General features: G+C 45.2%; 2 protein-coding genes across 4 annotated transcripts in view; both read right to left on the bottom strand.

Annotated features, from left to right (window-relative positions):
• The window catches only part of LOC143768074 (uncharacterized), an 804,664-nt gene that overhangs the window by 646,689 nt on the left and 144,346 nt on the right, over positions 1-13,629 (bottom strand). The window lies entirely within an intron of this gene.
• The window catches only part of LOC143768082 (uncharacterized), a 29,080-nt gene continuing 24,627 nt past the window's right edge, over positions 9,177-13,629 (bottom strand). For all 3 annotated transcript variants that reach the window (XM_077256772.1, XM_077256771.1, XM_077256770.1), the window contains exon 7: positions 9,177-11,060. In XM_077256772.1, coding sequence (XP_077112887.1) covers positions 10,114-11,060 — 947 coding nt within the window. In that variant the 3' untranslated portion in view covers positions 9,177-10,113. The remainder of the gene's footprint in view (positions 11,061-13,629) is intronic.

Genomic DNA, 13,629 nt, shown 5'->3' with positions numbered 1-13,629 from the left:
CACAGCCTGAGAAACTGACTACCCCTAGAGAGAAAGCAAAGACCTCACTTGCCTCAGAGAAATATTCCCAAAGTTTTAGATAGCCCCCCACAAATAATAACGGTGAGTCAAGGGGAAAACACAAACGTAGAGATGAAACAGATTTAGCAAATGAGGCCCGCTAATACTAGATAGGCAGAAAATAGATAGGTGTCTGTGCGGTCAGTACAAAAACTATCAAAAGTAAACCACGCAGAGAATACAAGAACCCCCACACCGACTCACGATGTGAGGGGCGCACCCCAGAACTAACCAGCAAGCAAAAAATCACATAAAAGCAAGCTGGGCTGAACTCATAATATAATGAGAAACGTTTTCAAGGAAATAATGAGAAACTGAACAAGCAAACTTAGCTTCTCATAGCAGGAGACTGGTCACAAGGAATATTCAGGAGAGCACAGGATCAGGACTGAATACACCGACAGCAGGCGACAAGTAAAGGTCCAGGTGAGTTAAATAGGCCCAGCCTAGCAGGAGATGAAACAGCTGAGCCCAGCCAAGACCAGCCATATCGCTAAAGGCCACCAGAGGGAGCCCAAGAACAAACTCACACAGTACCACTCATGACCACAGGAGGGAGCCCGAGAACGGAATTCACAACAGGTATATAAGGAATGCCCCTAATAATATGAATGTGCAATCTCTGCCATTTAAAAGTAAAGCATTATGAAAAGAGAAGTCAGATCCAGCTAGGATGTACGTTATTCAATGGTAGAAAGAATATATATGTATATACTGTATATAAGGAAGGAGGTACAAAGAGTTTCCTTACATATTACAAAAAAATATAAATATAAAGGAAAATAAGAAAAAAGGGGTATCCCGTCTTTTTGGAATGAGGCATTATGGACAAAGCAGATAAAAACTACTGAAATATGCGCTTTTTCAATAGTATAGAAAAATAATAAAAGGAAAACTATAGAGAAGTATCCGTAAGTATTGCAGAAAGAGCAGGAAGATTATAAGAGGAGTAGGGCAATATAAAAGCATATGCCTAGATGCAAAGCACAGATATAATATAGAGGGTTCCATTCAGAAAACAGGGTTAAATAAGAGTGGGTTGAATTTAGACCATGGTCTTGAGCAGATAGAACAAGGTTCATCTGTAAAATGTGCATAGAGCAGAATGGAAGTGATGATGATAAAAGAGTAAAGTTCATCTTTAGAAGTTAGAACAATGAGAGCTTAGGAGAATAACAGGGGCGCATAATTAAAGGTATGAATCTACGTTAACGTGGTCCCTCAATAAGAATTTAGCAGTCACAGCAAAGAGTATATAAAGGAGGTTTATAAGTGTATCCAGCCTAGAACAAAAATAGATATATGTATAAATATACACTGCTCAAAAAAATAAAGGGAACACTTAAGCAACAGAATATAACTCCAAGTAAATCAAACTTCTGTGAAATCAAACTGTCCACTTAGGAGGCAACACTGTTTGACAATCAATTTCACATGCTATTGTGCAAATGGAATAGACAACAGATGGAAATTATTGGTAATTATCAAGACACACTCAATAAAGGAGTGGTTTTGCAGGTGGGGACCACAGACCACATCTCAGTACCAATGCTTTCTGGCTGATGTTTTGGTCACTTTTGAATGTTGGTTGTGCTTTCACACTCATGATAGCATGAGACGGACTCTACAACCCACACAAGTCGCTCAGGTAGTGCAGCTCATCCAGGATGGCATATCAATGCGAGCTGTGGCAAGGTTTGCTGCGTCTGTCAGCGTAGTGGCCAGAGGCTGGAGTCGCTACCAGGAGACAGACCAGTACATCAGGAGATGTGGAGGGGGCCGTAGGAGGGCAACAACCAAGCAGCAGGACCGCTACCTCAGCCTTTGTGCAAGGAGGAACAGGAGGAGCACTGCCAGAGCCCTGCAAAATGACCTCCAGCAGGCCACAAATGTGCATGTGTCTGCACAAATGGTTAAAAACTGACTCCATGAGAATGGTCTGAGTGCCCAACTGTTACGTGTTACGGAACCCCTCAGCACCCAGAATATGTTGTGCAGTTATATGTATGTATAATAGGTTCCATGTGAGATGTATGTCCCTAATGCATCAGCCCACAGGCTGCACCCCTGGGCAGAGGGGACAAGATTCCCCCTTCTGACCTCCCTCACCTTTGTAATTCCCACAGTAAATATCGGCAGGCTCTGGCCACCTGCAGCTATTGTAATTTATGTCTGGCCTGCTGCTTTTCAATTGGCCTGCCCTCTGTATCTGTGTGATATATTCTGTGTCCTGTGAGTAAAGTGTGGTCAGACTGGAAATATGTGGAGAAGTAGAGATCTTTTATATGCGCCCATGTAAGAAGGAATTCCAGCCAGCGTCCTTCATTCAGACTCCAGCCAAAGCAGAGTGAACCTCCTGAAACACGGGGTGGTACTGAAAGAGGTACTCCAGCACGGTAGACCCCGTTACACTGGTGGCAGACAGTGGGATGTGATACCCCGTCTACAGGAGGAAAGGAATGAATGGAAAACAACTACCAGAAGTTAAAGAGGACTACATTAAAAGATCTGGTGGAAGCCCGAGGGTTAATCTCCAGCAACAAAACAAAAGCGGATTTGATAGCAGCCATCGTGGAACACGACAGTGCAGCGCCCCCCAATGTGAACGTGGAGGAGACTGAATTCCAGAGGGAGGTAAAGAACAGACTGGCGTTCTATGGCCCAAACGCTGCAGTAGAGATCATACGAGAGGTGATGGCTGATGTGCGTACTGATCTGAAGGAAAAGATGGCCGAGTGGACCAGGATAGAGCTAGCCAAGATGGAGATGGCAGAGCGGACCAAAGTGGAGCTGGCCAAGATGGAGATGGCAGAGTGGAGAGAGGAGAGTCAGCGAGCAGGGGGAGCTCTGGCCTCCGACCAGGTACCTTCAACAGTAAGCCACAAAAAGATCCAGTATAATGCCTTCTGACAGTTGGGGGAGGCAGAGGAAGACATTGATGGCTTTCTGCAGGACTTTGAGCAGCAGTGTGCCCTTCATCAAGTGAAGCCAGAGGAACGGGTTCAGATTCTGACCAACAAGCTGACAGGCCGAGCAGCGGACCCCTATCGCACGGTACCTGATGAGGACTGTATGGACTATGAGCGGATCAAAGAAGTGATCTTGGCCCGGTATGCGCTGACACCAGGGGTATACCGTCAAAAGTTCCACGGACTTATAAAATGCGTAACCGATACCCACACTGAATGGGCCTCTAAATTACAGTGGTCACTGCTACAGTGGGTACAAGGGAGCCAAGCAACCACTAAAGAGGACGTCCTCCAGCTCTTCTTGTCTTAATGGACTAACCCCCGAGACACAGGGATGGCTTCGGGACAGGTGGCCAATGACTCTTGAGGAGGCCGCTCGTCTGGCCTATGAACATCATGATGCCAGGAGGCCTCAGTTGTCCGGATCAAAGATGGTCACTAGGGGTCCGCCCATGGACCTGGAGGGCCCCAAACCACCAAAGATTGTAGGGGGACCAGCTAGAAACCCGGCCTACCACAGTTCCCCTGGGGCGCGATGCCACACCTGCCGTCAGCTGGGCCACCTGCAAAGACAATGTCCCAACCGGACTCAGCATACCCAGTAGCCAAAGGCGGGAACAGCTACCTTCAGCCGGGCCGCTGTTACTGCTACCAAGGCGAAGCTGACCCAACATTGGGGGCTACGACTAACCAAGGGGTGGAAGAGATGGAGGAAGTGCTGCATGAAGTGGACCTCGTGCAGGCAGCCCAGGCAGATAATCAACAACAGCATCGACAGGTCAAGTGGGTTAATGGGAAACGTATGCAGGGACTAAGAGATTCCGGGGCAACTTTGACCCTTGTGAAGCCTCATCTCGTCTGGGACCAAGAGAAGACGGACCGGACAGTGGCAGTCCGTGTAGCAGGGGGAGCCATACATCGACTGCCCACTGCCCGGATTCACCTGAACTGGGGAGTCGGGGATGGCCTTGTTGAGGTCGACTTGATGGAGGATTTGAACGCAGATGTCTTGCTGGGAAATGACTTGGGGCCCATGTTGTCTGCCTTCTCGGTTGCCCCTCTGGCTGAGACATATCCTGTGACCACCTGGAGACAAGCTCGAGCTGCGGAGACGAAATCACACTCAGAGGAGGCCCAGGTAAGACATCCCAGCCCTACACGTATTCCCATAGACAGGCACATTTCTTGGGCCACACCAGATGAATTTAAGAGGGAGTTACTTGAGGATCCTTCATTGGAGGGATATCATGGGAAGGCACAAGAGGGGAGAGGGGTACTGGAAGGGGAACAGTTTATATGGAAGCAGGGACTCCTCTACCGGATCACAGAGCAGCACCACACAGGGACGAGCCCCACTATAAAAACGACAGCTGGTAGTTCCCAAGAAGTATAGGCAGGAGTTACTGCGAATCTCTCATGACATACCCTTGGCCGGGCACTTCGGCGTCAGTCGCACCAGGCATCGTCTGACACAAAACTTCTTTTGGCCGGGGGTAACCTAAGATGTTCATCAGTACTGCCAGACCTGTGACAGTTGCCAGTGCATTGGCAAGAGGGGAGATCGATGCAAGGCCAAATTACGCCCCCTCCCCATTGTGGAGGAACCATTTAGCAGAGTAGTGGTCGATCTGATAGGGCCATTAGCCAAACCCAGTCTGTCAGGGAAAAGGTATATATTGACAGTGGTAGATTATGCCACACGGTATCCAGAGGCGGTTGCGTTACCTAACATACTGGCAGAGACGGTGGCGGCTGCCCTGCTCCAGGTTTTCTCACGGGTTGGATTTCCCCGGGAGATTATCTCGGACCAGGGTACCCAGTTTACAGCAGAGGTGACCAACCAACTGTGGAAGCTGTGTGGCATAAAGTCTATTAGAAGCGCCCCGTACCACCCGCAAACCAATGGGTTGTGTGAACGCTTTAACGGGACATTAAAACAGCTCATTGGGACTTTTACCAGGACCTACAGGGACTGGGATAAATTCTTGTCACACCTCCTGTTTGCCTATCGGGAGGTGCCCCAAGAATCCACGGGGTTCTCTCCGTTCGAACTGGTATACGGGAGACGGGTAAGGGGATCCCTAGACTTAGTGCTAGAACACTGGGATGGGGAGGGCATCATAGAAGGGGTACCTATTTTACCCTATGTGCTGGAATTCCGGGACCGCCTACAGGAGCTGACCCAAGCTGTACGTGGGAACATGCAGGTGGCCCAGTGGCACCAGCGTGTATGGTATGATCGGAGGGCCAGAGAACGCACCTTGGAAATAGGACAGAAGGTCCTGGTGTTAGAGCCCACTAGGCAGAACAAGTTCCAAGCTGCATGTCAGGGGCCCTACCAGGTAGTGGGGAAAATAGCCAACACCACCTATAATGTTGCTGATTGTGACGACCCCAGGGTTATCCACATGTTCCACGTGAATATGCTGAAGCTCTACCGGGAGAAAACCTGAAGAGGTAGTGGCCATCTGTGCACCTGAAGCAGAGGATTTAGCTAGACTTCCCTTGCCTGATGTCTTAGGGGAAAGGACTCAGTCTAAAACATGGGACCAGGTACACTTGGGTGAAGACCTAGAGAGAGGATGTTTTTGGGGAGACCAGGGTACACTCGCCTGGCACAACTCAAGGTTGAGACCCAGGATCAGACCCCCCTGCGACAACCCCCCTTCCGCGTCCCTGAGTCTGTACGAGAAGGGATGCGACAAGAGATACAGGAGATGTTGCGTTTAGGGGTCATTGAAGAGTCAGATAGTCCCTGGGCATCCCCCGTAGTGTTAGTGCCCAAGAAGGATGGGACTACACTGTTTTGTGTAGACTATCGTAAGCTCAATGAGAAAACGGTGACGGATGCATATCCCATGCCGCGTGTGGATGAGTTTTTAGACCGGCTGGCGGGGGCAAAGTATTTGACCACCATCGATCTATGCAAAGGCTACTGGCAGATTCCCCTTAGTCCTGACGCTATTCCCAAGTTGGCATTTGTCACCCCGTTCGGCTTATTCCAGTTTCGAGTTATGCCATTCGTGATGAAGACTGCCCCGGCGACCTTCCAGAGGCTGGCTGACCGGCTTCTGGATGGTCTCCAGGACTATGCTTGTGCCTACCTGGACGACATCGCCATCTACAGCACGACATGGGAAGAGCATCTAAATCACCTAGAGACAGTATTGGGAAGGATCTACAAGGCCGGAATCACCCTGAACCCAAACAAGTGTCACGTGGGCAAAGCAGAGGTTCAGTATTTAGGGCATTGGGTGGGAAGTGGGAAACAGCGACCAGAACCAGCCAAGATTGAGGCCATAGCCAAATGGCCCACCCCATGCACTAAAACCCAGGTCATGGCGTTTCTAGGGACAGTGGGGTATTATAGGAAATTCGTTCCAAATTACAGCAGCGTAGCCAAGCCCTCACTGATCTGACCCGTAAGAACCAACCCCGACAGGTAACCTGGACCCCAGAGTGTGGGGAAGCCTTCCGCCAGCTAAAGGACGCCCTCACCAATACCCCTGTATTGGCCGCACCCGATCCAACTAAATGTTTCCTTGTTCACACAGACGCTTCTATGTTTGGATTGGGGGCAGTACTGAGCCAAGTTGGGCCGGACGGCCAAGAACACCCAGTAGCTTACCTGAGTCGGAAACTACTGCTCCGTGAAGTAAGCTATGCGGCCATCGAGAAGGAGTGCCTGGCGGTAGTATGGGCACTCAAAAAGTTGCAACCATATTTGTATGGATGACAGTTTTCCCTCCTAACGGACCATAATCCCCTAGTCTGGCTTAATCGGGTCTTCGGAGACAACGCCAGATTACTTCGGTGGAGTTTAGCCCTACAACCTCTGGACTTCGCCATCCACTACAGACCCGGCAAACAAAATGGTAACGCCGATGGACTAAGTCGACAAACGGAACTTGTACCAACCCCATAAACTTCGGTCATCCCCAAACCGATCCGTTAAGGATCAGACTGTGTATGTACGATGAAAAGGGGAGCCATGTTACGTGTTACGGAACCCCTGAGCACCCAGAATATGTTGTGCAGTTATATGTATGTATAATAGGTTCCATGTGAGATGTATGTCCCTAATGCATCAGCCCACAGGCTGCGCCCCTGGGCAGAGGGGACAAGATAGCCCCCTTCTGACCTCCCCCACCTTTGTAATTCCCACAGTAAATATCGGCAGGATCCGGCCACCTGCAGCTATTGTAATGTATGTCTGGCCTGCTGCTTTTCAATTGGCCTGCCCTCTGTATCTGTGTGATATATTCTGTGTCCTGTGAGTAAAGTGTGGTCAGACTGGAAATACGTGGAGAAGCAGTGATCTTTTATATGCGCCCATGTACCAAGGAATTCCAGCCAGCGTCCTTCATTCAGACTCCAGCCAAAGCAGAGTGGACCTCCTGAAACACGGGGTGGTACTGAAAGAGGTACTCCAGCACGGTAGACCCCATTACACCAACATCCAAAGATGGGGGTTTTACTCACAGCCCAACACCGTGCAGGACGCTTGGCATTTGCCACAGAACACCAGTATTGGCAAATTCACCACTGGCGCCCTGTGCTCTTCACAGATGAAAGTAGGTTCACACTGAGCACATGTGACAGACATGACAGAGTCTGGAGACGCCATGGAGAGCGATCTGCTGCCTGCAACATCCTTCAGCATAACTGGTTTGGCAGTGGGTCAGTAATGGTGTGGGGTGTCATTTCTTTGGAGGGCCATGCAGCCCTTCATGTGCTTGCCAGAGGTAGCTTGACTGTCATTAGGTACGGAAATGAGATCCTCAGACCCCTTGTGAGACCATATGCTGGTGCGGTTAGCCCTGGGTTCCTCCTAATGAAGGACAATGCCAGACCTCATGTGGCTGGAGTGTTAGCAGATCCTGCAAGATGAAGGCATTGAAGCTATGGACTGGCCTGCCCGTTCCCTAGACCTGAATCCGATTGAACACATCTGGGACATCATGTCTCGCACCATCCCCCAATGTCACATTGCACCACAGACTGTCAAGGAGTTGGCGGATGCTTTAGTCCAGGTCTGGAAGGAGATCCCTCAGGAGACCATCCGCCGCCTCATCAGGAGCATGCCCAGGCATTGTAGGGAGATCATACAGGCACGTGAAGGCCACACACACAACTGAACAACATTTTCTTATCGTGAGGCATTTCCATTGAAGTTGGATCAGCCTGTAATTTGATTTTCCACTTTGAGTTTGAGTATCATTCCAAATCCAGACCTCCATGGGATATTAATTTTGATTTACAATGATCATTTTTAGGTTTTATTGTTCTCAACACATTCCACTATGTAATGAATAAAGATTTACAACTGGAATATTTCATTCAGTGATATCTAGGATGTGATATTTTAGTATTTTCTTTATTTTTTTGAGCAGTGTACGTCTGTACAGGAGCGGCGACAGAAGCAAGGAAGAGGACGTCATCGCATGAAGATGTGGAGCTCCGATGCAGACCGCCCCCCAGGTGAGTATAATATAACTTGTTTTTCTTATCTTTCAGGTTACATCGGGGGCTTATCTACAGCATTACAGAATGCTGTAGATAAGTCCACGATGACAGTGGCTGAAGCTTATACCAAAAAGTAGGTGACAGATTCCCTTTAATTCTGATTTTTGGGAGGCAGAATGAACAAAAAAACAGTAATTCATATTTTTTTATGCCTTTCCACATGTAGTAAAATTGTTAAGGCAGTTTTATTCTTCGGGTCAGTACTATAACAGGGATACCTCATTTATATTTTGTTATGTTTTAGTGCTTTTACAAAATAAAAACTATTTTATAGAAAAAAGAATCGCTTTATTATGAGAGCTATAACTTTTTTTGTTTTTCTGCTGACGGACCCGTATAGCAGCTTGTTTTTTTGCAGGACAAAATGACGTTTTCAGCTGTACAATTTTTATGTAGATTGGGTTTTTATCGTATTGTTTTTCACTTCTTGTTCAGCGATATGATGATAAAGCATAGTTTTTTGCCTTTTTTTTTTGCTTGCTTGTTTTTAAGGTGTTCACTGAAGGGGTTAACTAGTGGGACAGTTTTATAGATCACATTGTTCCAGAATAAGTGCACTTTTTTATATATATATATATATATATATATATATATATATATATATATATATTTATTTATTTATTTAATGGATTACTATTTTTTTGTATTTTATTTTGTGGGTTTTTGTTTGTTTTTTTTTTTTAATATTTTTACGTTTTATTAAGGCTGGGTTCACATTACGTTTACAGCAGCCCGTTCAACACATAGGGTAACGGGCTGCAGTAAACGTAAGTGCCGGTATGGCAGCACGCTAGTGCAGAGAGAGCATCTGCTAGCTCTATCTGCGCTAGCAATGACGGACCCGGAAACGCTGCAGCCCGCGTCTCAGGGTCCGTCACTCAATGACGGCACATCCCTGGCGCCCGCCCATTGTGGGAGGGCGCTAGTGATGCGTCCGATATTGGAGTGAATGGCAGCGTTAAACAGACTACGTTACACCACGTTATGCCGCAGTGTAACGTAGTCCGTCTAACGGACGCCCATAACGTAATGTGAACCCAGCCTAACTTTTTTTTTTACTCTTTTAAATTGTCCCAGGATGGGACATCACCTGTATAATGAGATCGCTGACCTATCTGATCACAGCGCCATATCTATACGGCAGTTTACGGGAACACAGCTCCTGTGACGCCGTGTATATATGGAGCAAGTCGGGAAGGGGGTTAAAGATGCTGTCTATGAATGGATGGATGAGCCAAGTTGTTTCCTTTCAAATACCTGTGCCTTCCTATACAGACCATAGGAAATATTCCTTCTAGTACAGACCATTTGCTAACATCCCTCTAAGCTTAGAATCCAGGAGTAAAGGTGCCAGGATTGACACCTACCTCCAGCAAAAGCCCTGTTGTGCTTACAATACTGGTATATCCAGTTTCACCCTTTTGTCAACTAAATGCAACTCTACTGCCTGATTGATTTCTATTATTGATTATTTATTTCATTCACACTCTACACGAGTTTTTAGATGATGAACAAGATATGATTCCCAGCAATAACATTACCACATACAAAATAGTTTCTACCTTGTATGAGTTCTCTGATGTGCAACAAGTTTTGAACTCGTAGTATAACATTTCCCACATTCTGGACATGAATATGGCTTCTCTCCTGTGTGAATTCTTTGATGTGTAACAAGATCTGGTCCCCTGATAAAACATTTCCCACATTCTGGACATGAATATGGCTTCTCTCCTGTGTGGATTCTTTGATGTTTAAGAAGATTTGATTTCTGGCTAAAACATTTTCCACATTCTGGACATGAATATGGCTTCTCTCCAGTGTGACTTCTTTGATGTTTAAGAAGATCTGATCTCTGGATAAAACATTTCCCACATTCTGCACATGTATATGGCATTTCCCCTGTGTGAATTCGATGATGCATAAGGAAATGTGATTTCTGGTTGAAACATTTTTCACATTCTGGACATGAATATGGCATCTCTCCTGTGTGAATTCTTTGATGTGTAATAAGATCTTGTCCCTGGGTAAAACATTTCCCACATTCTGGACATAGATATGGCTTTTCCCCTGTGTGACTTCTGTAATGTCTAAGCAATTTTGACTTCTGGTTGAAACATTTCCCACATTCTGAACATGAAAATGGCTTTTCTCCTGTGTGACTTTGCTGATGTATAAGGAACTGTGATTTCTGGTTGAAACATTTCCCACATTCTGAACATGAAAATGGTTTTTCTCCTGTGTGAATTCTCTCATGTGTAAGCAATTGAGATTTATATTTAAAATATTTCCCACATTCTGAACAGGAAAATGGTTTCTTCTCTGTGGGAATTATTTGATCTTCAACATCAATTTTGCTGCTTTCATTTTGCTTAACAGTCTGTGATGAATCCAAATAGGTGACTGATTTAAATGGCTCCGATGATTGATTTTTTCTCTGAAGGGCTAGAGGTATAGCTGGAATAATGGCATGCTTTTCATAGGTATCTGGTTTGACACCACAGTCATCTGCAAAGAATAAAACAGATTTTATTATTTTTCATTATCAATGCCTTATATTTCATATAATTTCTAGATACATAATTCTATACAACTGAAAGTATAATGAAACCATGACCTAAGACAGCAGTGAGCCACCTGTTCACAAATCCCATGGTACAGAACCTCTAAAGTACAATCGACAAACATAATACACAAACGCAGAAAAGTTTGAAGCAATAAAGGATTAAAAATAAGCTTTATTACATTATAATCCATAGCAACGGATAAAGATATACACCGTAAAACATGTAAGAGTCTTAAAGGGGTATTCCCATCTCTGATCAACTATCCAAAATACGTAGTAGGTGTAATAATAAAAATAGGAAATATGAAGTATAGTTCTTCTGACTCACTATGTTGCTCACCCCATGTGCAGGGCATTGCATTAGCTTAGGTATCCATGGTTACTACCACTCATACAGTGACTGATAGTTGCTAGTGGTCATAACCATGGATACCTAAGCTACTGCAATGCCCTGGACATGTTGTAAGTGAAATAGAGAATCAGGAAAACTATACCACATTTCTTATTGGAGGTATTTGCTATTATTATTACTACACCTACTATATTTTGGGATAGGATCTTGGAAATGAGAGTACCCCCTTCAGGCCTCCTTTACACGTCAGTGTGTCCGCGGTACGTGTGGTGACAGTTTTCATACGTACCAGAGACACTTAAACAGGTAGACCCATTGAAGTGAATGGATCTGCGTACAAGTCAGTGTGTTTCCGTGGATCGTGTGTCTGTGGGCAAAGCACGCTGACATAACTGTTTTTTAGCAGCAAAAGGGGCCACAAAACGTCTCGCACATGTGCACACCAATGACATCCGTGTGTCATCAGTGTGACACGTACCGGCACCTGGGAATCAGCGGTACTGTTTGAGCTGATCCCTGGCTCCGGGTGTTTAAAACAGCTCAAATCATTGTACCCTGCTCTGCCCGTGATCAGCGCAAGCAGGGGACAATGTTGAGAGATGTATTCGCCCCCTGCGGTCTACATCATTTTATTCTAAGTATAAAATAAAAAGTCACATTATACTCACTTTAACACCTAATCCAGTAAAGCCATTGTCCCATGTAAAGAAACAAATGAAAAAACAAAAATATCCCTCACCTCTCTAAAGTTGAAAGAATCCAATGTGTCCCACGCTGTAATCCATCTGTGTGACATTTGCTTATCATCATAAGCCGTGACCTGAGGCAACCACTCACATTGAAAAGCTGGGTATAATGACTCCTTGCACCCTGATTTCTCACGGTGAACTGCAATGATCTCACTGAGGTCATCACAGTTCATAGGCCCGCTCTCGCTGCAGGGAGTCATTTTCCCCTGCTATTCAGCAGGAGTGGTTACGTCATAACCCTCCATCAAACTCCATCGCACCCAAAAGCACTACAAATATTGGCTGGAGACTAGCTCATTACACCTTTATCCACCCCCAATTCCTCAAGATGGTTGGACCATCATTGTAAATAAGCCCCTGTACTTTGTTTCACTCTAAGCTCTTACGGGCAGGGTCGTCTAGATCTTTGCATTAATTATAATTATTGTACCATCGTTAACTTTGTTATGACTGTTGTATATGAACTGTTGAATTGTAAAGCACTGCGGAATATGTTGACGCTATATAAATAAAGATTATTATTATGATGAGCAAATGTCACACAGATGCATTAAGGCATTGGTAACTCGATTCATTCAAGATATTGTTGTATTATTTTTGTTTGTTTACAGGGGACAATGGCTTCAGGGGATTAGGTGTTAAGGGCTTGTACCCATTACCGTGAAAAAAAGGTTCCGAAATAGAAAATTAGGACTAATGTCCTGAACATGCCATGCGATTTTCAAGCAAGTACCATCCGATTTTTCACACCTAGCATCCAATTGACATCCGAATGCCATGTGATTGTTATTCGATTGCAATACGATTTTAACATGAACTTTGACATAAAGAATTACTCTGTAATTTACACATATTTTTCCAAGGATATTTACTTCAATAAATAAATATATTGAAATGCCGGCAATTCATCTGCCGCGAACAGTAGAATCACAGAGTGACATGACAGAATAGAATAGATAGATTACAAACAGTATATATACAGTCATGGCCAAAAGTATTGACACCCCTGCAATTCTGTCAGATAATACTCAGTTTCTTCCTGAAAATGATTGCAAACACAAATTCTTTGGTATTATTATCTTCATTTAGTTTGTCTTAAATGAAAAAACACAAAAAGAATTGTCCTAAAGCCAAATTAGATAAAATTCCACACCAAACATAAAAAAAGGGGGTGGACAAAAGAATTGGCACCTTTTGAAAAATCATGTGATGCTTCTCTAATTTGTGTAACTAACAGCACCTGTAACTTAACTGTGGCACCTAACAGGTGTTGGCAATAACTAAATCACACTTGCAGCCAGTTGACATGGATTAATGTTGACTCAACCTCTGTCCTGTGTCCTTGTGTGTACCACATTGAGCATGGAGAAAAGAAAGAAGACCAAAGAACTGTCTGAGGACTTGAGAAAC

Source organism: Ranitomeya variabilis, chromosome 4 (assembly GCF_051348905.1).
Source record: "Ranitomeya variabilis isolate aRanVar5 chromosome 4, aRanVar5.hap1, whole genome shotgun sequence".
NCBI classification, from domain to species: domain Eukaryota; kingdom Metazoa; phylum Chordata; class Amphibia; order Anura; family Dendrobatidae; genus Ranitomeya; species Ranitomeya variabilis.
Note: the sequence above shows the minus strand (reverse complement) of the source record. Positions and strands in the feature narration are given on the sequence as shown.